Source organism: Mirounga leonina, unplaced genomic scaffold (genome assembly GCF_011800145.1).
Source record: "Mirounga leonina isolate KUSES-001 unplaced genomic scaffold, KU_Mleo_1.0 Mir_115, whole genome shotgun sequence".
NCBI classification, from domain to species: domain Eukaryota; kingdom Metazoa; phylum Chordata; class Mammalia; order Carnivora; family Phocidae; genus Mirounga; species Mirounga leonina.
This window is the reverse complement of record NW_023270268.1, coordinates 34172529-34195503: the sequence shown is the minus strand read 5'-3', so window position 1 is coordinate 34195503 and position 22975 is coordinate 34172529. Positions and strand designations below refer to the sequence as shown.

The window sequence follows — 22975 nt, the reverse complement described above, 5'->3', positions numbered from 1 at the left end:
GGATGGTTCTTTGTGTAGTATAGCTGTCAGTTTTGTTGATGAACTTTTAGCATCCTGCGCCCTCCCCAACTAGTCAGTGTGACAACCAAGACTATCCCCTAGGTTATGGTATTATCACCCAGTTAAGAACTCACAGAGTTTTTATGCAATACAAATACAACTTCACATACAATTAGTTCTTTTTAAAACAAAAATAGAGGGGCGCCTGGGTGGCTCAGTTGGTTAAGCAACTGCCTTTGGTTCAGGTTGTCATCCCAGGGTCCTGGGATCAAGCCCCACATCGAGCCCCAGGGAGCCTGCTTCTCCCTATCCCTCTGCAGCTCCCCCTGCTTGTGCTCTCTCTGTCAAATAAATACATAAAATCTTAAAAAATAAATAAATAAAACACAAATAAAGTAATACTCTACATTTGGCTGTTACTTTTTTTCCTTATCAATTTTTATTAGGACATACAAATTTACATATATTATTTCTTCTACACTTCATTGTCTTCCAAAGAGTGGATGTGTCATTATTTATTTAACTTTTCTCTTATTGAAGAACATTTACAACATTTACAATGTTTCTGGGTTTTCACTCTTGTAAATAATGGTGCAGTGAACAACTTTGTTCATTTTGAGTTATAAGTTCGAACAAATATTTCTGTGGGAGCAGTTGCTAGAGGTAGAACTGGGACAAAGAAAATATTCATTTAATATGTTGAGATATAATGCTTGTGGTTATTTTAAAATCCATACTTCAAAATTAAAATATATGGCTTAGTATAATACTTCTGACAAAAATCATTTAAATTTTTTTTTAAAAACTTGCTAGATAACCTGTACCTTTATTGCTGTAATTTGAAATTATGTAGAGAGAATAGTATAGTAAATGGTCCAATACCACATTTTGAAAATTTAGTTTATCTTCTGTTTTCTAGGTTGCTTTGCCTAATTGATTACTATGAATGTAAAATTAGAAAATTGCATAAACAAAGGTAAGTCTAATCCTGTTTACAGTTTTTAAAGTTAATTACCCAGTCATGAATTACACCAAAAGTTTTTATAGTCTTTTGAAACTTAAATATGCTTTGGAAATCTACCTAATATGTAACTATGAATTTCTTTTTTTAAAAAGATTTTGAAGACTTTTACTTTTTATGTTAAAATGTATTGTTGCATTCATTTTAAATATTCATATTTAATAATCACCAAAATATTTGTCACAGAAGAAATAGTATTTATTTTAGTTTGTCGAAGCATTATAATTTGTCTAGTGTTGTCATCTAGCCACTGGACAGTTACTGAGTATATCCACAGACTGCATAGGATTAGACTAGCTGCCCACCGAAGTGCACCATCATTAGTGTGCAGATTTATAGGAGATAAAGACAAACTGTCTTAGTGACAAATCAAACATATAGAGTAAAACACACTTGTCACCTCTGATTAAAAAAATAAGGGTAAAGATAAAGATAATGGTCTTTGACTAACCTAAAATAACTGAGGGATATCTAAGGCCAAATAATCCAAAGTGCTTTAAGGTCATTAAAACAGCTGTTTTGTTTCATTGTTTATAGATGGAATAATTCTTTTAACAAATATTTGAGCACCTACCTCGTGCCATGTTGTTTTAGGTACTTAGGATACCGTAATAAACAATGCAGATAAATTCTCCATTTTTGTCAGGTGTACATTCTTGTATTCTCTCCCCAAGAATAATGACTTTCCAGAAACACAGCAGGACAAATGGCAGAGCTGTGCTGGTTGCTGATTCCTCTAGCACCTTGGGGACTCTAAAAAAACAAAAACAAAAAAAACAACCAACCAACCAACAAAACCCAGCATGCAGGGGAGAAAGAAGTGAAAAAGGGAGGAAGGGAAGACCAGAAGAATACAACTAATGATAGAGCAATTCCTTGTTTCATTCTATTCAGAAAGTAGCATTATATCAAGTAACTTCAGAGACTTCCTGATTTCCAAATGAAACTGTGTCTTTTAGATGATAGGCATGGTGTTAGATTCTACAGAGATGAGACAAAGTTTTGGATATGATTCTTACCTTCTAAGATTTTACAGTCTAGTAAGGGAGATAAAATGTAAACACATTAATAATTAAGAAAAATAATAGGAGATTAAAAAACACTAATACACATAATGTCATTATAGAGTAATTATTAAAAATTGTACAGACAGTAATATAGGAGTTTAGAACAAGAACAAAATAGTTTTGGATGGGGTGACCAGAGAAGCCTTTACAAAGTAGATGAGGGTTGTGCTTGAGCTTGAAGGATAAGTAAAATTTGGGAAAGTAGAAAGGCAAAAAAGGTAGTCATTTTAGACCACTTGGATGCTATGAGCAAAAGTGCGTAGATATGGAAGTGTAGATTTTTTTATGGCACTGTGATTAAACCAATTTGGCTGGAGTTCAAGGCATTTGTTGGTATATTATAGATAGACGTAGTAATCTATAGAGAGCAGTCTTTCACATACTGGACCAAGTAGGCTGTAAATGAATGAGAAGGCATCATTTGCCTTGGAAAGAAGGAAGGCACTTTTTCCTTTAATACAGAAAAACTGGGTGATGAGGTTATAGATATGTAGATTAGTCAGGATTCTCAAGAGAAACAGAACCAATAGGATGTACATTTATGTGGGTAGAAAAATTTAATTTAAAGGAATTGATTGTGATTGTGAGGCAGGCCTGCAGGCTAGAGACCCAGGGAAGAGTTCCTTGTTGTGGGTCTCAGTCTTTGTTCTTAAGGCCTTTAATTGCATGAGGCCTACTCACATTATGAAAGATTCTTTACTTAAGGTCTCTTGATTTAAATGTTAATCATATCTAAAAAATGCCTCATAGCAGTATCTAGACTGGTGTTTGACCAAACAGCTGGGCACCAACTTGACACTAAAATGGATAGTCATAGTATGTAAGAGTAAAGAGAAGGAAAATGAAGAATTTAATGGCTTGAAAGGTTGCGAACTTAAGCTTACACAATCAAGAAAATAATGAAAGTGAGTGAAGCAGGCTAGGTGAGGACTGTGGCAAATTGGACGGCTATCTACCATCTGTCTGAAGGGGGCCATTACTTACACACTCTAGCCAGCTGATACCTTGTAAGAATGTGAGTTCAGTGTGGCTAGATTTGCTGGGTTTTCAAGATTTATAAATGAAATAAGATTTTTAATATTCACAATAATTAATGATTTAAAAAATATTTTATGGTCCACAGAGAACAAACTGATGGTTGCCAGAGAAAAGGGGAGTGGGAGGTGGCCAGAATGGGTAAGGAGAGAAGGATATGAGGCTTCCACTTATGGAATGAGTAAGTCACGTGAATAATAGGGAAAGCGTAGGGAATATAGTCAATGATATTGTAATAGTGTAAGGTGATAGAAGGTAGCTACACTTGTGAGCATAGAGAACAAACAGAGAAGTTGAATCACTATGTTGTATGCCTGAAACTAATGTAACATTGTATGTCAACTGTAGTCATAAAAAATTTAAAAAGAAAAAACAAAAATATTATATGGTCCAAACTGAATATCAGTTGCAGCCTTTGGGCTATGTCTTTAGTAAATTCTAATCTAGATTTAGGTGTTTGCAAACTTTTCTGTAATGGGCCAGACAGTAAATATTATAGGCATTTTAGGCTGTATAATCTCACAACTCTTCAAACCTGCTCTTGTAGCACAAAGGCAGCCACAGATGATATGTAAATGAATTGGCATGGCTGTGTTCTGTAAAACTCTAATTACAAAAATCCACAGCCTGCATGTAGCCCACAGGCAGCAGCTTGCTGATTGCTGACTTGATATATGATGGAGTTTGGGTTTTTAGTAAAAGTAGAGAAGATTTAGCATAGCCATCATTTGAAATCCATCATGTGGGATATAGTATGAGAAGTTGCCTCTGAAATTGTGCAAAGTGGGGTTCTCGGACTATAAATGATAAAAGGATTGAGTCCATTTTGGGGAGGAGTGTTGAATTTGGTTGAGGAATGAGAACGTTGGCAGAAAGGAATTCCCTTTTCACTTAGCAATCCTGTCATCACTGGCCTAGCTGAAGTGAGATAGTTTGGCTTATAAAAACCTTGCTCAGGCCAGATATTTGGATTGAATGTCTCTCACTAAGGAAGAAGGAGATAGGAAGAAAATAGGAGCTACATTATATATAATCTTACAGATGAAAAAATTAGAAGTCATTTATACTTTGCAATGATGAAGAGTCTCCAAAGAGGAGGGTTTTTCAGGGTTCACTGACTTTATAGACCCCAATAGTCTCCTTTCTAAGAGTGAGTACAAACTTGATAGTGAGATTGTAGCAACTTCAAGGTGAATTTTGAGATCTATAAATAGGATATTATTATCACTTGAAGGAGCAGGAGTAGTGTAAAAGGAGGGTATGATTGATAAGTATTACATTACTAAAGAAAAGAAGATGAAAGAGTTGAGAGATGAAAGAGCTGAAACAGGAGAGAAAATGAGGGATTTGGAGGCCTACATAGGATACACAGGAAGCACAGGAGAAGGAGGTATGTACCTGTAGAGGTAGGGGAGCAAGACCAAGGGAAGAAGACAGATGGGACAGGGCCTCTTGCAGAGGCAAAAGCCCCTGCTTAACGCCTGTTTATTAAGCGCAGTGTTGTCTAAAGTTTTTCTCATTATGAAACACAAATATTGATATTTTTGTACCACACTTGGGGTACACACAAAGCTGTAATCAGGAGTGCCTGGTTCAAGAACTCTGACTACCCTAAACCCTACCCAGTTGTCCTGAGGCCTGAGGGGGATGAATATCTTGCCATATCTATAACTCTTTTGCACAGCACACCTATGGTACACTATTTGGGGGCTCTAATTTAGGGCAAGGTTTGGGAAGACTTCCAGAGGGTCTTGTGAAGGGAGTTTCAGAATACTATGGACTGGTATTACTTTCTGTCTCCATATATGAGCAAACTCGGAAAGGAATCAGCAATCAAGGCAATAGAAATGTGAATACAAGAGTTAACAAGTTGGAAGTCTTAGAAAACTGCAAATGGGGGCGCCTGGGTGGCTCAGTCGTTGGGCGTCTGCCTTCGGCTCAGGTCATGGTCCCAGGGTCCTGGGATCGAGCCCCGCATCGGGCTCCCTGCTCAGCGGGAGGCCTGCTTCTCCCTCTCCCACTCCCCCTGCTTGTGTTCCCTCTCTCGCTGTGTCTCTCTCTGTCAAATAAATAAAATCTTAAAAAAAAAAAAAAAAAGAAAACTGCAAATGTGCTATAATCTCTGAAACAGGAAAAGTACATTTTAAAATGATAGGCTTTCAGCTATGTAATTTTACTTTTTTTTTACCCAGTGTTTCTGCATCAATATAGATTACATGAAATATATTGCTAGTTATTTCTGTTAGTATTTCCCTGACTTGGTGGATACGTTGAAGAGCCAAGGAAAGTAACATAGGAATAAAACCTATTAGGCTCACATTTTCTTCTCAGATGTCAGAGACACTTGAAAAATTACCCTAGGGAAAATGGTCCTATAGTGAATTAGTAGTTAAGTGAAGCTCCCTTGTTTAATTCCATCTTTCTCTTTAGATAGAAATTTTAAAAATGGTCTTGGATAATGGAAGCAGGTAACTTTGGAAGTTCATTTCTGATTTCCTGGACATGAGTGCTTTAATATATTTTACTTACTTCTTTTTTTTTTTTTTTTTTTTAAGATTTTATTTATTTGAGAGAGAGAGAATGAGAGACAGAGCATGAGAGGGAGGAGGGTCAGAGGGAGAAGCAGACTCTCTGCCGAGCAGAGAGCCTGATGCGGGACTCGATCCCGGGACTCCAGGATCATGACCTGAGCTGAAGGCAGTCGCTTAACCAACTGAGCTACCCAGGCGCCCGTACTTACTTTTAACACCAATCCTGTAAGGTAGATGTGATAGATACTTCTCTGACAGAAGACAAATTCTGAGAGATTGATCTATTCAAATAGCATCGGGTTAATGGTGTCAGGACTTGAATTGGGACTATTAAATCTGTTGCCTCGTCTACTCATACTGTGTATTTTTTTCGTATAGGTTTTTTGGTGACCTAAAAGTACTAGAAAGAAAAAACAGTATGCTTTGTTTCTTTATTCATTCAAAAAGTGGTTTTTTCACCCCCTTTATGCCCCATACTCTTCTAGGTAGTTGAGATGCAATGGTGAACAAAACGAAGTTCTGGTCCACATGGATCTTATGTTTTAATTTAAGGTGATAGTGAACAGATATGTACTGTAATACTGGGTAGTAGTATGTTCTAGTACCATTCTCTCTGAGAACAAGTAGGAAATTTGGCTTAAATTTAAATTCATGTTTAGGTTATCAAACATTTATTGGGTTGATTTTTGTTAGCTGTATTTTTTCCTTTGAAGATAGATTTTTCATAAGTACGCACTATGTATCTTTTCACAGGCAATATAAAGAAAATGAAAGTCCGTCAGAAGAAGAAAAAGACTACAGAAGTTTGGATGCCTCGCCAACTTATAAAGGCCTTCTAATGGTAAGGGGACTATAAGACTAATTACTTTTTTATAAAGTAAAATAATAATCTAGGAAGTAAAATAATAATCTAGGGAAGTTAACTACTTTTCTATGAAATGTGTTGAAGTCATTACAGAATCAACTCAAGGAATCGAAATCCAAGATTGATGCACTTTTAAGTGAAAAGCTGAATCTCCAAAAAGATTTGGAAACCAGGTGAGAGGAACTTAAGTAATTTTTATTTAACTTTTAGAAAGTAAACACATATTGGGATTTGGGGTGTTAAATGAATCTTTCCAGCTCCTTTACTGTAAAACTAATCTTGGAAACCTCATACTTTTTTATAATCATTTTAGTTAGTTGTATCTCATATGATGTAAGGAACAAGAACACACGTAGGTAGGGAAGGGAAGTGAGAATATAGGAGCCCACGTTGAAAAAGATAAAACTGGGTGGGAACGCAGAGTAGATTCAGATTTATATCAGCAGGTTTCACATTCCCAAATTTCTTTATAATGTCTTACTATCTTATCCCTGTGTTGTGAGAGGAGAAGAAAACTAAAAAGTTTAAATGTCATACAACAAGGTATATTTATATGTAGCATGCCACCACAAAAGGATGACATTCTGTACATTGACAAGGAATAATAAGGAATGAACATTGTTGAGATTTTTTTCATTTAACAAGTGTTTGTTGAGTACCTCTTATAAGTTGGACAGTGGTCCTAAGCTCTGGTGTAATATAATGACCAAAATAAATAACTTGTTCTCATAAAGATTATATTTAAATGGAGCAGGAACTGATACCTAAAGTAGAAACCACTTACATAAAGTTTAAAAAAACCTACCACATAATGATATGTAAATTTGTGGCTATATAAATATGTAATAAAAATTTTAAACCATGCATGGGAATAATGAACAGTGAATTTGGGATAGCGGTTACCTAACAGGGACACACATGGAGTTTTAACTATATGTATAATGTTTTAGTTAAAAAAAAAAAATTCAAAACAAATCTGTCAATATTTCACTTTGGTGAAGCCGAGTAGTGGGTATAGCATTGTTTATTTTACTATTCTCTCTTCTTGTCTGTACATTTGAAATATTTCACTATAAAAACAAGTAATAGATTAACAACAAACAAAATGGGTAAAAAGTTTTGAACAGGGAATACATGGAACGAGAAATTCAGTGGCCAAGAAACACCTCACTGGCAGTCATGAAATATTTTAAGGTTTCTAATAAGCATATTTGTGACGAGTAACATGGTATACCTTATTTATTAAATATCCTTATAGTTTTACTCAATAAACTGAATGCATTCAATGTGATTTATTTTCTACAGGCCCACACAACATGAATTAAGACTTTATAAACAACAGGTGAAGAAACTGGAGAAAGCCCTTAAGAAAGACATCAAGTAATTATACCTTACCAAAGTTAACAGATTCGTTATGGTTTTGTATTATATTATTTTTATTACCTGTAAGTTTACTTCGTGCTTACCTCATAGTGGCCTTAGCTTGAAATTACCAGACTGATGGGGGAGATGACATAATAGGATATTTCTGGTTACACAGTTTAAAAACAGTTTCTACTGTGTTGAATTTGGCTATATATTTATCTTAAGAACAAAAAAAGGCATTTACCTGATGTAATAAGGGCAAAGTTTTTTTTTTTAAAGATTTATTTATTTATTTGAGAGAGCAAGAATGAGAGAGAGAGAGTACATGAGAGGGGGGAGGGTTAGAGGGAGAAGCAGTCTCCTTGCTGAGCAGGGAGCCCGATGCGGGACTCGATCCAGGGACTCCAGGATCATGACCTGAGCCGAAGGCAATCGCTTAACCAACTGAGCCACCCAGGCGCCCCAAGGGCAAAGATTTTAACTAGAACATTGTCTTTGGAAGCCATAGAGGAATTGCAAGTGAATCATTGAAATTAGACATGACAAGCCCCCAATTTTTGTTGGTGCTAGTCGTGACCTGAATAATACACAGCCTTATCATACTTCAAAAGTACTAGAATGAATGCAGTGAGCCATTCACATCTCTCACTTGTACTTTTCTTGACTTTGAAAAGCACAGTCTCAGAGGAGTTTGAAAAAGTTGGTCCTAAATAATTAGTAGTATTTTCTGAAGATTACCTAGGTGTACTCTTTCATTCGAGGGAATGGGACTTGAAAAGGTAGTGTGGGGAGCATTGAGAGGAAATATTTTGAAAACTATATGAGTTAATATATGCATTAGATGTATTAAGTCACTTGTATTAGCATAAGTTGATTCAATTTTCAGGGACAACTATGTTTCTTCCTTCCCATGGCAACACATGCCACTGTGAAAGGCAAATATTCTGGACATCCAAGGATTAACATACCGAGTTAAATTAAGATAGGATAGAAGGAAAACTAAAAAAGAAGAGAGAAATGAAAGGTTCGGAAAGGCTGCATTCATTAGTTCACTTTTTTTCCCTTCCTACTATTCCTTAATATTTTGGGTACCTTTAGTACTTCCTACTATTTGCTTGGCATTCTGGGTACTGGAATTGCAGTGATAAGCCAAATAGTAAGGTCCCTGACCTCATGGAGATTGCATGAGGGGAGAAGGACAATGAAAAAAATAAATAAGACCATTTTGATGTAGTATAAGTACTAAGTGTAAAATAGTATGAGAGTTGCTGTTTGGACAAGAGGTGGTGGTGACATGGTCACAGAGGGCAGTAGTGGCAAAGGTGAGAAGTGTCTGGAATATTGGAGGTAGAGCTGATAGGACTTGGTGATGGATTGGGTGGATATAGGCAGCTCGGGGAAAAAATCAAGACTCCTTTAAGTTTTAGGCCTGAATAACTAGATCGTTATTGGTGTCAAAATGAGATAGGAAAACTGGTTGAGAAGCAACTGGGAAAAGGAGGATGAAAGGAGATAAAAAGAGGGGAAGGTATAGATAGATGTTATATGTGAATATATGAAAGTCTTCATAAGGAAATGAAAGCCTGAAGAAACAGTTAAGCCTGAGCCTTCTTATACTACTTTTGTTGAAGAGTGGAAAGTTGTAGAAAAACATGATAGGACAAAAGGGTATGAGCTAAGTATACTGGGGGAAACTCAGATTCTTTCTTGGAGTCCCTCTGTCTCCAGAAATAAAGATACTCCTTTCCTCTGGGTATTGGAGGGCACCTATTACATGAGGGTCTTATGATCTGCTTCAGGAGAGGAGGAGGAGGTCAGAGAGCCTTTCCTGCACCTGCCATGTCTCAAATTCCTTTGGCTTAAAACATTTCCTATGTCAAGTGGCATATTTTGGAGTGGCATGTCCTGATCCTCTTCAAAGGAACTTTACTCACTTCAAGGCAAGTATATTAGGGAAGACACACACACATATACATATGTGCACTTATGTATACATAGAGATAGGTAATCAGTCTTCATTATTCACAGATTTCATATTTGTGAATTTGCCTACCTGCTGAAATTTATTTTTAACCCTCAAATCAGTAGTTGTGGAACTTTGATGATCACGAGAGGACATGCCCAACATACACATTTCCAGCTGTTGAACAAGGTGATGATCTGTCCTCTTGTTTCAGCTCTTGTAACTGTAAACAAGCATCCTTTTTGTTGTCATAGTGCCACTTTTTTGTTTGTTTGCATTTTTGCACTTTTTGTTGGTGATTTCTCCAAGATGGCCACTAAGCATAATGTTGAAGTACTGTGTAGTGTCCTTTCCTGGGTGGGAAGAAGGCTGTGATGTGGCTTAAAGAGAAAATACATGTGCTAGATAAACTTCATTTAGGCACGAGTTATAGTGCTATTATGAGTTCAATGTTAATTAATCAACAATATTAAATAAGGTGCTTTTAAACATTGACATACATAAAACAAGCTTATATATTGATCACTTGAGGAAAATGTTATCAGATGCATGCAGGAAACTGACTATATTAACCCTAGGAGCAATGGCTCAATCTTTGCTAATTCAGTGTTTATGGTGACTTTATAGAACATAACTACCACAAATAACAAGAATCGACTGTATATGTCTTTGTTATTGTTCATTTTGGGCTATTGTCTTTATTTTTTATTTTTATTATTTTTTAAAGATTTTATTTATTTATTTGACAGAGAGACAGCGAGAGAGGGAACACAAGCAGGGGGAGTGGGAGAGGAAGAAGCAGGCTTCTGGCTGAGCAGGGAGACTGATGCAGGGCTCGATCCCAGGACCCTGGGATCATGACCTGAGCTGAAGGCAGACACTTCACGACTGAGCCATCCAGGCGCCCCTTGGGTTATTGTCTTTAGATTGACTTTTCACGATTAACCTTTAAAATTATGATTCAGAATTTAATCCCTGCTGTATTTTTCTGTTTAATTTTGAAGAAATTAATTGTGCTTTAGAAATTTAAATTTGGGGCACCTGGGTGGCTCAGTTGGTTAAGCGACTGCCTTCGGCTCAGGTCATGATCCTGGAGTCCTGGGATCGAGTCCCACATCGGGCTCCCTGCTCAGCAGGGGGTCTGCTTCTCCCTCTGCCCTCTTCCCTCTCGTGCTCTCTGTCTCTCATTCTCTCTCTCTCAAATAAATAAATAAAAAAAAAATCTTAAAAAAAAAAAAAGAAATTTAAATTTGGAATTTAAAAAATTAATAATTTTTTTTTTAGGTTTGGAACTTTTGTAGAATCTAGATGTGGAAACAGGGAATTAGGAATGTTAGATAACTTGCCTACAATCATACAGATGGTATGTGGAAGAACTTGGAAAGAAATTAGATCTGTACCCAGTCATTCTGACTCCAAAGCTCAAACTCTTAACCATCATACTAATTAGAACCAACAAAACACCTGATGAAAAACATTTTTTTAAGGTAAAACTTTTCAAATTCTTATTTTCTGCAATGGCAGAGGTAGAATATTTTTTAAAGAACTACTGTGTTCTTTTAAAGAACATAAATGTTAGAGAACTAAAGAACTAAATGTTAGGCAAATAATTTAAAATAAAATACCCTGTCAGCCCAATGAATCTTCTCCATATATGTAGAAAAAATGTTTTATTACTGAATAAACATCCAACCAGACTGTGATGTACATTATAGGCAGTCTGCTAAAGAGATTACACAGCCAGAAGGAAATCTCATTCTTTTATATAGCCAGGCATGTACAATCCATTACATATATTGTATGTGAATTGTCTTTATCCTAGGGAAAAATAAAGCTTCCCGTGTTTTTTATGATAAGCAGCAAGTTACAACCTAGAGCCAGGAGCCTAGGCTAAAATACCGCAGAGACAGGGAGATGTCTACATTTCAAAAAGGTGGTTCAAAGGCTCCTAAGAAAGAAAGACATTCCTAGGATGTAAACTTGGCAGGAGGCTTATTTAAATCTTAAAAAGATTTACATACTTCTTAAAGACACAGAGAAAGGATTTACAACTGCAAGTTTTCCAAAGGAAATGCTACAAGAAAAGGAGGGGAAAGGCTCTCTCTTTCACTTTTAGAACCTGAGAAAATTCAATTTTTGCTTTAGATTTGTTGCCTTTCAACTAACCACCTTCAATATCAAATGAGTCTATTTGATGTGGGGAAAAAATGGACTTTTCTTGTTTAATATTACAAACAAGGTTGATTATAAAATTCGGTTGCTAGGAGGTGATCAACTAGGTCTGCCATACAAGGTAAAGGTACTACACTAATCATTACCATTTAATTTCAGTGATATTTATATTTCGCTAGGCGAAAACAGAATCAGAATCCTGTCACTCTAGTGTTGAGTTGATGTATGGCGAGGTGGTTAGGACAGTGAACCAAGCTGAAATGAACAATCAAGGCTTTATTCACTTACTACTATAGTGTAAGCAGCCAAAAAGTATTCCATTTTTAGTGTTCCATTTTCCTCTATGGAATGACACCAGGCAAGGGTCAGTGAATGACATGCTGCACTGATAGGAGGAAACATCTCACTGCCTAGGAGCCCTGCACAAAAGACTCCTGCTGTTTCATGGGCCTAGTGGGAGCCTGGGAGTGGAAGATACTGAGTCAGAGCAGAGAAAAGTGGGTTAGTTAAGACTGCCCCCACCCCATAAGGAGAAGTGAAAAGTACCTTAGGGTCACCCCAATAAAGATGCCTCAGGATGGAGGCATCTGGACTAGTAATGCTGGCCTGGGAGTTGCAAGGAAAGGGAGAAGTAAGGGGGGCTGAGTTCTGGACAGCAGCTCCCTCCAGAGATTGCAGTGCATAGGCTGTGCTCCAAGTCTGGTGTGGGAAGGCAGCTTTCCCCCATGAGGCTTTCTAGGCAGAGCCTTTGTAATTGGCTGAAAGATAACATGTAGGATTTTAGCCTGGAGCTGGACTTCTCTCCTAAAGAAACAGTTGCCTTCAGAGTTGTAGCTCTGGAGTTGATAGATTGAAGGGAACCACCCTTTTCATCCTAATCGTATAAAAAGTCCTAGGAATGTGGAGAAAAGGATTCAGGGAATGTATAACTCTGAGAGGCTCACACTGGTATATATATGTGTTTTGTATCTTTGTGGCAAGATAAGCAGGTTTTTTTTTTTTTTTAAGATTTTTTATTTATTTGACAGAGAGCGAGAGCAGAAGCATGGGGAGCAGCAGAGGGAGAGAGAGAAGCAGGCTCCCCGCGGAGCAGGGAGCCCCATGCGGGGCTCAATCCCAGGTCCCTGGGATCATGACCTGAGTAGAAGGCAGACGCTTAACGACTGAGCCACCCAGGCGCCCCAATAAGCAGGATTTTTTATTTTTTTTAATTTTTATTTATTTATTTTTTAAAAAGATTATTTATTTATTTGAGAGAGAGAATGAGATAGAGAGCATGAGAGGAGGGAGGTTCAGAGAGAGAAGCAGACTCCCTGCCGAGCAGGGAGCCCGCCCGATGCGGGACTCGATCCCGGGACTCCAGGATCATGACCTGAGCCGAAGGCAGTCGCCTAACCAACTGAGCCACCCAGGCGCCCCTAAGCAGGATTTTTTAAAACAAAATTGGCATTCCACTTTTCAGCTTGTTCCTCATCTCCAGAATGGAGTCATCATGAATCATGGAAAGGCTTCATCCAGACACAGTTAAAAGCTATAAAATATCTGAACATAGAAACATATCTTATGGAGATGTTTATAGAAAACAGGAGACAGCACAGCACATTTTAAGCTGGAAGTGCAGTTTGCTGGGTTTCCCAGACTCTACAAAGAAACATAGCTGTTGTTGCTGGCTGCATGGAATAAGTATCTGTTAAGTATGTGAAGAATCCTTTAGCTACTCTTAAGGAATTTTTATGGCCTTTAGGCCCTCCTCACTGCTCTGGAGACAACAGAATAACCCTAGTATATTTCTGAGTACAGCCTATACTGCTAAAAGACATTTCTAAAGCATCAAGGAAATCATATGCAATTGGGAAATAAGGGAATGATTAGTAGTGTCAAATAGACATTACATTGTTCACAGGATTTTTCCTAGGTACAAGGAATTAGAATAGCAGTAGTACAGTTTTCAGCAAGGGGAAAACCTTTGCTAGTACATAGGCAACTGCCCCTTCAGCTCTATTTTAAGAAAATTTAAAACGAGAGGCTGCACCCAGGGCTCCCTCCTTGACCTTCTGCATTAGACAGACTCCAGGCTGGAGGCAAGTTGCACTTCCTCCCTTGCCTGTTTTAACCTCAGCTTCTTTGGCCTGGAGTTGGATCCATTTCCATCTTCATAGTCTTGGCATTCTCAAGCCAACATTTCTGCTCTGTGGTCTGTGCATTTTTAATATCCCCTGAGGGGATATTAGACATACTGGGATTGTCTAACCTCCTGAGGGACCGACCGGTGGTTGTTCTCTGGTTACAAGCTGCATCAATTTTATGTAGTCTGGTTTCTAACACTACTTTTCTCCTGAGCTCTGTTATTTTTACCTTTGTGTTTTTGCAGAAATACAAAGTTTTCAGGAATATTATGCTTTGGCTGATATTTACTGTGAGACCAGGCAAACCAAAGGTCAATATCCCATGAGTCCCTAGCTTTCACTAATCATCATCTTCTGTAAACTTAGAAAAACAATGAGATGAAATGTATGCATGTTGTCAACCAAGAAGGAACTGATTGAAATTTAAACAAACAGATATTTATTTGGGCAATTAGAACTGCAATCTGGGAGACACAGATTCAGGTAGAAACCTGAATTGTGTTCTGAGGGAGACAAAGAGGAGGTAGAATTATAAAGGTGAAAGGTAATAAGTGCCATTCTCCTTTAGGTCCTCTATGCAAAACGGACTGAAACTAGGTTAACTGGGATAGTTAATTTAATATGCATGTGAGGTATTGAAACTATCATGGTGAGGAGGACTGAGGGCCACAGCTGGCTGAAAAATTTTTAAAAGTTTAGTTTCTTCCTATTAGGATATGCATAAAATCCTCCTCCCTTTTGGCCCCCTGATCCTATTTTAAGAGACTCTTAGCTAGGCTTGCTTGCTCCATTTTGAAATCTTCTTTTACAATGTAAAGTGCTTAAAAGAGTTCTTCATAGAGAATGTTCTCAATAAATGCAATTATCATCATCACCATCCTAATATAAGTTGATTATTGTCATTAAATGAGGGTATGTCTTTATTCATGTAGTTAATTGAATCATATATCATTTACCAGAGTGACTGTAACTAGTACTTTCAGTTATATATTTAGGTTACTATACTGACAGCTAAAATGTTATATATCTATAGCGTAATATTTATTAATCAGACTTGCAAACAGTTCAATGATAAGCTAAACATTTTCACCTGAGTGAAAGGTTAACTAACATTTAAATTCAGATGTATCAGTTTACTTGTATTCCCATTAGAGAGCATATTGGCTTTTCTGTGTCCTGTTTGTATTCTAGATAATATGCTCCTGGCACTGCCTTCAGCAAAACTGTAAAGTATATGAATTTGGTAAATAGGTGGGAAGTCAGGTGGAAAATGGATTGTGAGGGGCGCCTGGGTGGCTCAGTCGGTTAAGCAACTGCCTTTGGCTCAGGTCATGATCCCAGGGTCTTGGGATCAAGCCCCACGTCAGGCTCTCTGCTCAGTGGGGAGCCTGCTTCCCCCTCTTCCTCTGTAGCATCCCTTGCTTGTGCTCCCTCTAACGTACATGCTCTCTCTCACTCTCTGTCAAATAAATAAATAAAATCTTAAAAAAAAAAAAAAAGGAAAATGGATTGTGAGGTCTTTATACCTACTGGATGAAGGAGATTGACTTTTTACCTAGAACTAATTCCACTTATTAATTTGTTTTTGGCATATACTCATCAGAGAGCAGAGAAAAGCAATTGAATGAAGATCAATTGAGTGAAGACTAGATAATTGTAGGGTAATAGTAAGAGATGAGGTAAGAAAGGAGTCATGAGGAATATTGGGTAACAACTACTGGCATTGAGCTGTTCAAATGCTGACCTAAGGAGAGGTTTAGTTCACAGAGCAGTGGGAAGCCATTGATTGTTTTGGGGGTTTTTTTTGTTTTTTTTTTTAAGATTTTATTTATTTATTTGACAGAGAGAGAGAGAGCGAGAGCAGGAACACAAGCAGGGGGAGTGGGAGAGAGAGAAGCAGGCTTCCTGCCGAGCAGGGAGCCCGATGTGGACTTGATCCCAGGACCCTGGGATCATGACTCGAGCCGAAGGCAGACGCTTAAAGACTGAGCCACCCAGGCGCCCTGTTTTGTTTTGTTTTTAAGGTTTATTTATTTGAGAGAGACAGGCAGAGGATGAGGGGGGGCCGGGGGAGGGGGAAGAGGGAAAGGGAGAGAGAGAAGCAAACTCCCTGCTGAGTGCGGAGCCCACGCGGGGTTCGAACTCAAGACCCTGAGATCAATACGTGAGCCGAAACCAAGAGTCCAATGCTTAACCAACTGAGCCACCTAGGTGCCCTGCCATTGATTTGTTTTTTAGCCAGCAAATGACATGATGGAATATTGCTTTTTTTTTTTTTCAACAAGTGTGGAGCCCAACTCAGGGCTTGAACTCACAACCCCAAGATCAAGATCTGAGCTGAGATCAAGAGTCTGATGCTTAACTGATGGAGCCACCCAAGTGCCCAGGAATATTGCTATTCTATTTTAGAAATAGCAGGTCAAGCTCATTAATGAGTCATGAATGGATTTAATGAGTCAGGGTTCTGCAGGAAACTGATAGGCATACTCAAATTTAATGTGGTTAATTTGAAATGGGTTTTAGTCAGAGACTATTTTTTTCCAGAGGCATGGTGGGTGGGAGGAGAATGTTTACTACAGCCTGACATAAGAGATATTTGGTGAAGGGAAAGGGTTTGCTACTAGGTGGATACACTCTTACATAGGTTTCTAGGCAAAGAAACTTTGTCAGATTTCTGGTAGCCACTTGGAACAGTGGTCTCTTGGGTTTCCATGCCCTCTTGACTAGCCCAGGCATCACTGTTGGTTGTTCTTTGGTACAAATACAGTATAAAGAAGGAAGAACCGTACTGTCTAGTTCTTGCTGCTACAGAGCCCAAATTGCCCTGAGCATTGCTCCTTGCTCCCTTTACCTATAGCCTCCAATCTCAGAGTACCTTGGAAGTTGCTTTCATCATTTCCTGTAGTTCTTTCCTATTCTACTTTTTGCAAGTGTTGGGGTGTGGTTAGAACTTTCTTCTTCAGTCTGATCCCTTTTGTTTTCAGCGATTTCTTCTAATTTGTGGTCTATTGAGGGGGCATTCTTGTTTTCCAGTGACAATATGACTTACAAAATTAAATGTAAAAAATGTGTGTGTATAAAAGGTATATATATGTAAATATGACATAAAGCTGTTGGAGGGTTAGGGGTGCCTGGATGGCTCAGTCAGACTCTTGATTCCAGCTTGGGTCATGATCTTGGGGTCATGGGATCAAGTTCTGTGTCAGCTCTGCCCTCATCAGGGAAGTCTGCTTCAGATTCTCTCCACTTCCTCTCCTTCTGCCCATTCCCCCACCCCACCCCCTGCTCATGCACACACACTCTGTCTCTCAAATAAATAAATCTTTAAAAAAATTAATTTAAAGATGTTGGAGGGTAGCTGAATCATTGACTCAGTTTGTCGTCTTAATCCAGTGTCTAGTAAAGTATTTTATCTTGATTTATTTTTTCCCCTTTAGATTACAGGATCTTATCAGTCAAAAAAAGGCAGAGGACCCAGAGAAACCAGATGAACCCAGCAAAGATAACCAGCAGCAGGCCCTAATTGACCAGAGATACTTTCAGGTATTGAACAACTGGCAAAGAGACTGGTTATTTGTAGTGAACCTTGGTTTCTTTTTTTTTTTTTTCAACTTTTTATTTGAATTCCAGTTAACATACAGTCTAATATTAGTTTCAGGTGTACAGTATAGTGATTCAACACTTCCATGCAATCAACACCTGGTGCTCATCACAATGAGAGTACTCCTTAATCCCTATCACCTATTTCACCCATCCCCCGCCCCCCGCACCTCCCTTCTGGTAACCATCAGTTTGTTCTCTGTAGTTATTCTCCCTTTTTGGTTTTGTTTTCTTTTTAATTTTTAAAATTTTTTACATTTTTAAGTAATCTCTACTTGTAACCCTGAGATCAAGAGTCACATGCTCCCCTGACTGAGCCAGCCAGGTGCCCGTTTTGTTTCTTGAATTCCACATATGAGTGAAATCATGTGATGTTTGTCTTTCTCTGACTTATATCACTTAGCATAATACTTTCTAGCTCCATTCGTGTCCTTGCAAATGACAAAATTTCATTTTTTTATGGTTGTGTAATACTCCATTTGTGTGTGTGTATACACACATACACACATATGTATATACATACATATATATGTATGTATGCATGTATATGCATATGCATGTGTATATGTATATATACATACGTATATATATACACATACCACATCTTCTTTATCCATTCATCAATTGATAGACACATAGGCTGTTACCATAATTTGGCTATTGTAAATAACACTGCTATAAACATCAGAGTGCATGTATCCCTTTGAGTTAGTATTTTTGTATTCTTTGGGTAAATACCTAGTAGTGCAGTCGCTGGATCCTAGGGTAGTTCTATTTTTAACTTCTTAGGGAACCTCTATGCTGTTATCTACAGTGGCTGTACCAGTTTGTATTCCCACCAACAGTGCACGAGGGTTTCTTTTTCTCCACATCCTCCCCTACACCTTTTGTTTCTTGTGTTGTTGATTTTAGCCATTCTGACAGGTGTGAGGTGATATCTCATTGTAATTTTGATTTGCATTTCCCTGATGGTGAGTGATGTTGAGCATCTTTTCATGTGTATGTTAGCCATCTGTATGCCTTCTTCAGAAAAATGTCTATTCATATCTTCTGCCCCCCCCCCCCTTTTTAAAGAAAGGCAGACTGCCACATGTAGGGCCTCATTTGGATGTGGTCTAGAACCTTGAAAACTTGACTACCCTACATTCTCCTACAAATGGACCTTGAGAGCTTGTTTGGAGGTTCTAGTAGGGGAATGCAGCTACTTGTATACCCTTGACTGAAGAATAGTCCTCCTCAATTGGGGAAGATTGTCCTCTTTGACCAAACCTGCAGCTTCCGGAGGGATGCACATGGAGTGGTGAGGGAGGAAAGGGACACTTGCCTAGCCAGCCAGATCAGCTGAATCAACCCTGGCGAACAGTGGGGTGACAGATGTCACAGCCAGATTGCCCCCATATCCTGCCCATTTTTTAATTAGGTTGTTTTTTGGGTGTTGAGTTGTATAAGGTCTTCATATATTTTGGATATGTCCCTTTATCAGATATATCATTTACAAATATCTTCTCCCAATCTGTAGGTTGCCTTGTTTCCTTCTCTGTGCAGAAGCTTTATTTTGATGTAGTCCCAATAGTTTATTTTTGCTTTTGTTTCCTTTGCCTTAGGAGACATATCTAGGAAGAAGTTGCTACAGCTAATGTCAAAGAAGTTACTGCCTGTATTCTCTTCTAGGATTTTTATGGTTTCAGGTCTCACATTTAGGTCTTTAATCCATTTTGAATTAATTTTTGTGTATGGTGTAAAAAAGTGGTCCAGTTTCATTCTTTTGCATGTTGCTGCCCTGTTTTCCCAGAACCATTTGTTAAAGAGAGCTTTTTCCTATTGGATATTCTTTTCTTCTTCATCGAAGATTAATTGACTGTATAATTATGGGTTCATTTCTGAGTTTTCTATTCTGAGTTTTATTGATCTAGGTGTCTGTTTTTGTGCCAGTACCATTCTGTTTTGATTAGTGTAGCTTTGTAATATAACTTGAAGTCGAGAATTGTGATACCTCCAGTTTTGTTTTTCTTTTTCAAGGTTGCTTTGGCTATTCAGAGTCTTTTGTGGTTCCATACAAATTTTAGGATTATTTGTTATAGCACTATGAAAAATGCTGTTGGTATTTTGATAGGGATTGCATTAAATGTATAGATTGCTTTGGGTGGTATAGACATTCTAACAGTATTTGTTCTTCCAGTCCATGAGTTTGGAATGTCTTTCTATTTCTTTCTATCATCTTCAGTTTCTTTCATCAGTATTTTATAGTTTTCAGAGTACAGGTCTTAAACCTCTTTGGATAGGTTTATTCCTAGCGATCTTACTGTTTTTGGTGCAATTGTAAATGGGATTGTTTCCTTCCTTCCTTCTTTTTTTTTTTTTAAGATTTTATTTGAGAGAGCACACACGAGCTGGGGGAGGGGGGGAGGGAAGGGCAGAGGGAAAAGCAGACTCCCCTCTGAGGAGGGGAGTCCTAAGTGGGGCTCAGTCCCAGGACCCTGAGATCATGACCTGAGCTGAAGGCAGCCACTTAACCAGCTGAGCCACCCAGGTGCCCCTGCAAATGGGATTGTTTTCTTAATTTCTCTTTCTGCTGCTTCATTATTGGTATATAGAAATCCAGTAGATTTCTGTACATTGATTTTGTATCTTGAGACTCAACTGAATTCATTTGTTCTAGCAGTTTTTTGGAGGATTCTTTCAGGTTTTCTATGTGTAGTATCTTGCCATCTGCAAATAGTGAAAGTTTCACTTCTTCCTTGCTGATTTGAATGCCTTTTATTTCTTTTGTTGTCTGACTGCTATGGCTAGGACTTCCAGTACTGTGTGGTAGGAGTGGACATCTCTGTCTTGTTTGTGACTATAGAGGAAAAGCTCTCAGTTTTTCCCCATTTAGGGTATTAGCTGTGGGTTTTTCATATATGGCCTTTACTATGTTGTAGTATTTTCCCTCTAAACCTACTTTGTTGAGGGTTTTTATCATGAATGGATGTTGTACTTTGTCAAATGCTTTTTCTGCATCTGTTGAAATGATCATATGGTTCTTATCCTTTCTTTTTATTAGTGGGATGTATCATGTTGATTGATTTGCAAACATTGAACCATCCTTGCAACCCAGGAATAAATCCCACTTGATTGTGGTGAATGATTTTTTAAATGTATTGTTGGATTCGGTATGCTAGTATTTTATTGAGAATTTTTGCATCTGTGTTCATCAGAGATATTGGCCTGTTCTCTTTTTTTGTGTGGTGTCTTTATCTGGTTTTGGTATCAGGGTAATGCTGGCCTCATAGAATGAATTTGGAAGTTTTCCTTCCTTTTCTATTTTTTGGAATAGTTAGAGAAAAACATGTATTAACTCTTCTTTAAATGTTTGGTAGAATTTGCATATGAAGCCATCTGGTCCTGGACTTATGTTTGTTGGGAGTTTTTTGATTACTAATTCATTTTATTTGCTGGCTATCAGTCTGTTCAAGTTTTCTATTTCTTCCTGTTTCAGTTTTGGTAATGTTTCTGGGAATCCATTTCTTCTAGGTTGTCTAATTTATTGGCATAGTTTTTCATAATATTCTCTTATAATTGTTTATATTTCTGTGCTTTTGGTTGTTACTTCTCTCTCATTTGTGATTTTATTTATTTGGGTCCTTTCTCTTTTCTTTTTGATAAGCCTGGCTAGAGGTTTACCAATTTTGTTGATCTTTTCAAAGAATCAGCTCCTGGTTTCATTGATCTGTGCTATTGTTTTTTTAGTTTTTATTGCATTTATTTCTGCTCTAGTCTTTATTTTCCTTCTCCTGGCTTTGGGCTTCATTTGTTCTTTTTCTAGCTCCTTTACGTGTAAAGTTAGGTTGTTTGAGATTTTTTCTTGCTTCTTGAGGTAGGCCTGTATTGCTATATACTTCCCTCTTAGGATTGCTTTTGCTCCATCTCAAAGATTTTGGACCATTGGGTTTTCATTTTCATTTGTTTCCATGTATTTTTTTAAAAATTTCTTCTTTTATTTCCTGGTTGACCCATTCATTGTTTAGTAGCATGTTGTTTAACCTCCATGTGTTTGTGCTCTTTCCAGATTTTTCCTTGTGGTTGACTTCTAGTTCCATAATATTGTGGTCAGAAAAGGTGCATGGTATGATTTCAGTCTTTTTTTATTTGTTGAGGCCTGTTTTGTGACCTAATATGTGATTTATTCTGAAGAATGTTCATGTGCACTTGAAAAAGATGTATATTATGCTGTTTTAGGATTGGATGTTTTGAATATATCTGTTAAGTCCATCTGGTCCAGTGTATCATTCAAAGCCTTTATTTTCTTGTTTATGTTCTCTTTAGATGATCTGTCCATTGATGTAAGTAGAGTGTTAAAATCCACTACTATTATTATATTTGAAACTTGGTTTCCACCTCAGTTTACTAAATTATCAGATGGTAAGGAATATTTGTATTTGTGTGTGCTTATCCTGTCTTATCATGACATATCTTCTTGGCTAAAAACATTGTAGGTAGCTTGACTTAGATTTTGTCTTACTCCTTGAAAGACTTTGGCCTAATTCAAAGCAGGGTAGTAAAAAGCTGATAAGATTTTTAAGATTTTGGGGTGCCTGGGTGGTTCAGTCAGTTAAGCATCTGCTTTCGGCCCAGGTCATGATCCCAGAGTCCTGGGTCAGGCTCCCTGCTCAGTGGGGAGTCTCTTTCTCCCTCTTCCTCCGCCCTTCTCCCCTGCTCGTGCTCTCTCTCTCTCTCACAAATAAATAAATAATAAAATTTTATTAGCTAAGTATACTAAAAAATAAAGGATTTTATAATCCTTTTTCCTATCCTCCTCCCTTAAGCCATTTCCCTTTTTATTGTTTGTGTTTTTGCTGTTGTTGGTATAATTATTATTATTGTTGCTGTTGTTATTATATATGTAAATCTATTTTCTTAAGGTCCTTACATAGTTTTGTTTTTATTTAGATATTTAGTCCATATAAACTTTAATTTTCTAAGTGGTATGATGTAGAGATCTAACCTTGCTGGTTTTATAGACCATTTATTGAATAGATGAGTGATTAAGCCTATGTACTGACTGAACTAGACCTATGCTCATATTTTATTGGACCCACACAGGGTTTTTTAAACTTTGAATTAATTACCAATATTTTAAAAATTAAGATATTTTGTTAAGTTCTTACTTCTAAGCTTATTTCTAAGCTTCTCTTAAAAAGCCACAGAATCAGGGCGCCTGGGTGGCTCAGTTGTTAAGCGTCTGCCTTTG

At 37.6% G+C, this 22975-nt stretch overlaps 1 protein-coding gene across 6 annotated transcripts in view; it reads left to right on the top strand.

The window, feature by feature from the left end:
- Positions 1-22975, top strand: part of CEP70 (centrosomal protein 70) — a 106131-nt gene that overhangs the window by 68831 nt on the left and 14325 nt on the right. For 5 of the 6 annotated variants that reach the window (XM_034995662.1, XM_034995669.1, XM_034995688.1 and 2 more), the window contains 5 exons: positions 920-976; positions 6408-6495; positions 6604-6692; positions 7825-7899; positions 17583-17688. In XM_034995662.1, coding sequence (XP_034851553.1) covers positions 920-976; positions 6408-6495; positions 6604-6692; positions 7825-7899; positions 17583-17688 — 415 coding nt within the window. Of the gene's footprint in view, positions 1-919; positions 977-6407; positions 6496-6603; positions 6693-7824; positions 7900-17582; positions 17689-22975 lie in introns of those variants that run through there. The other variant, XM_034995692.1, reaches the window with a different exon arrangement.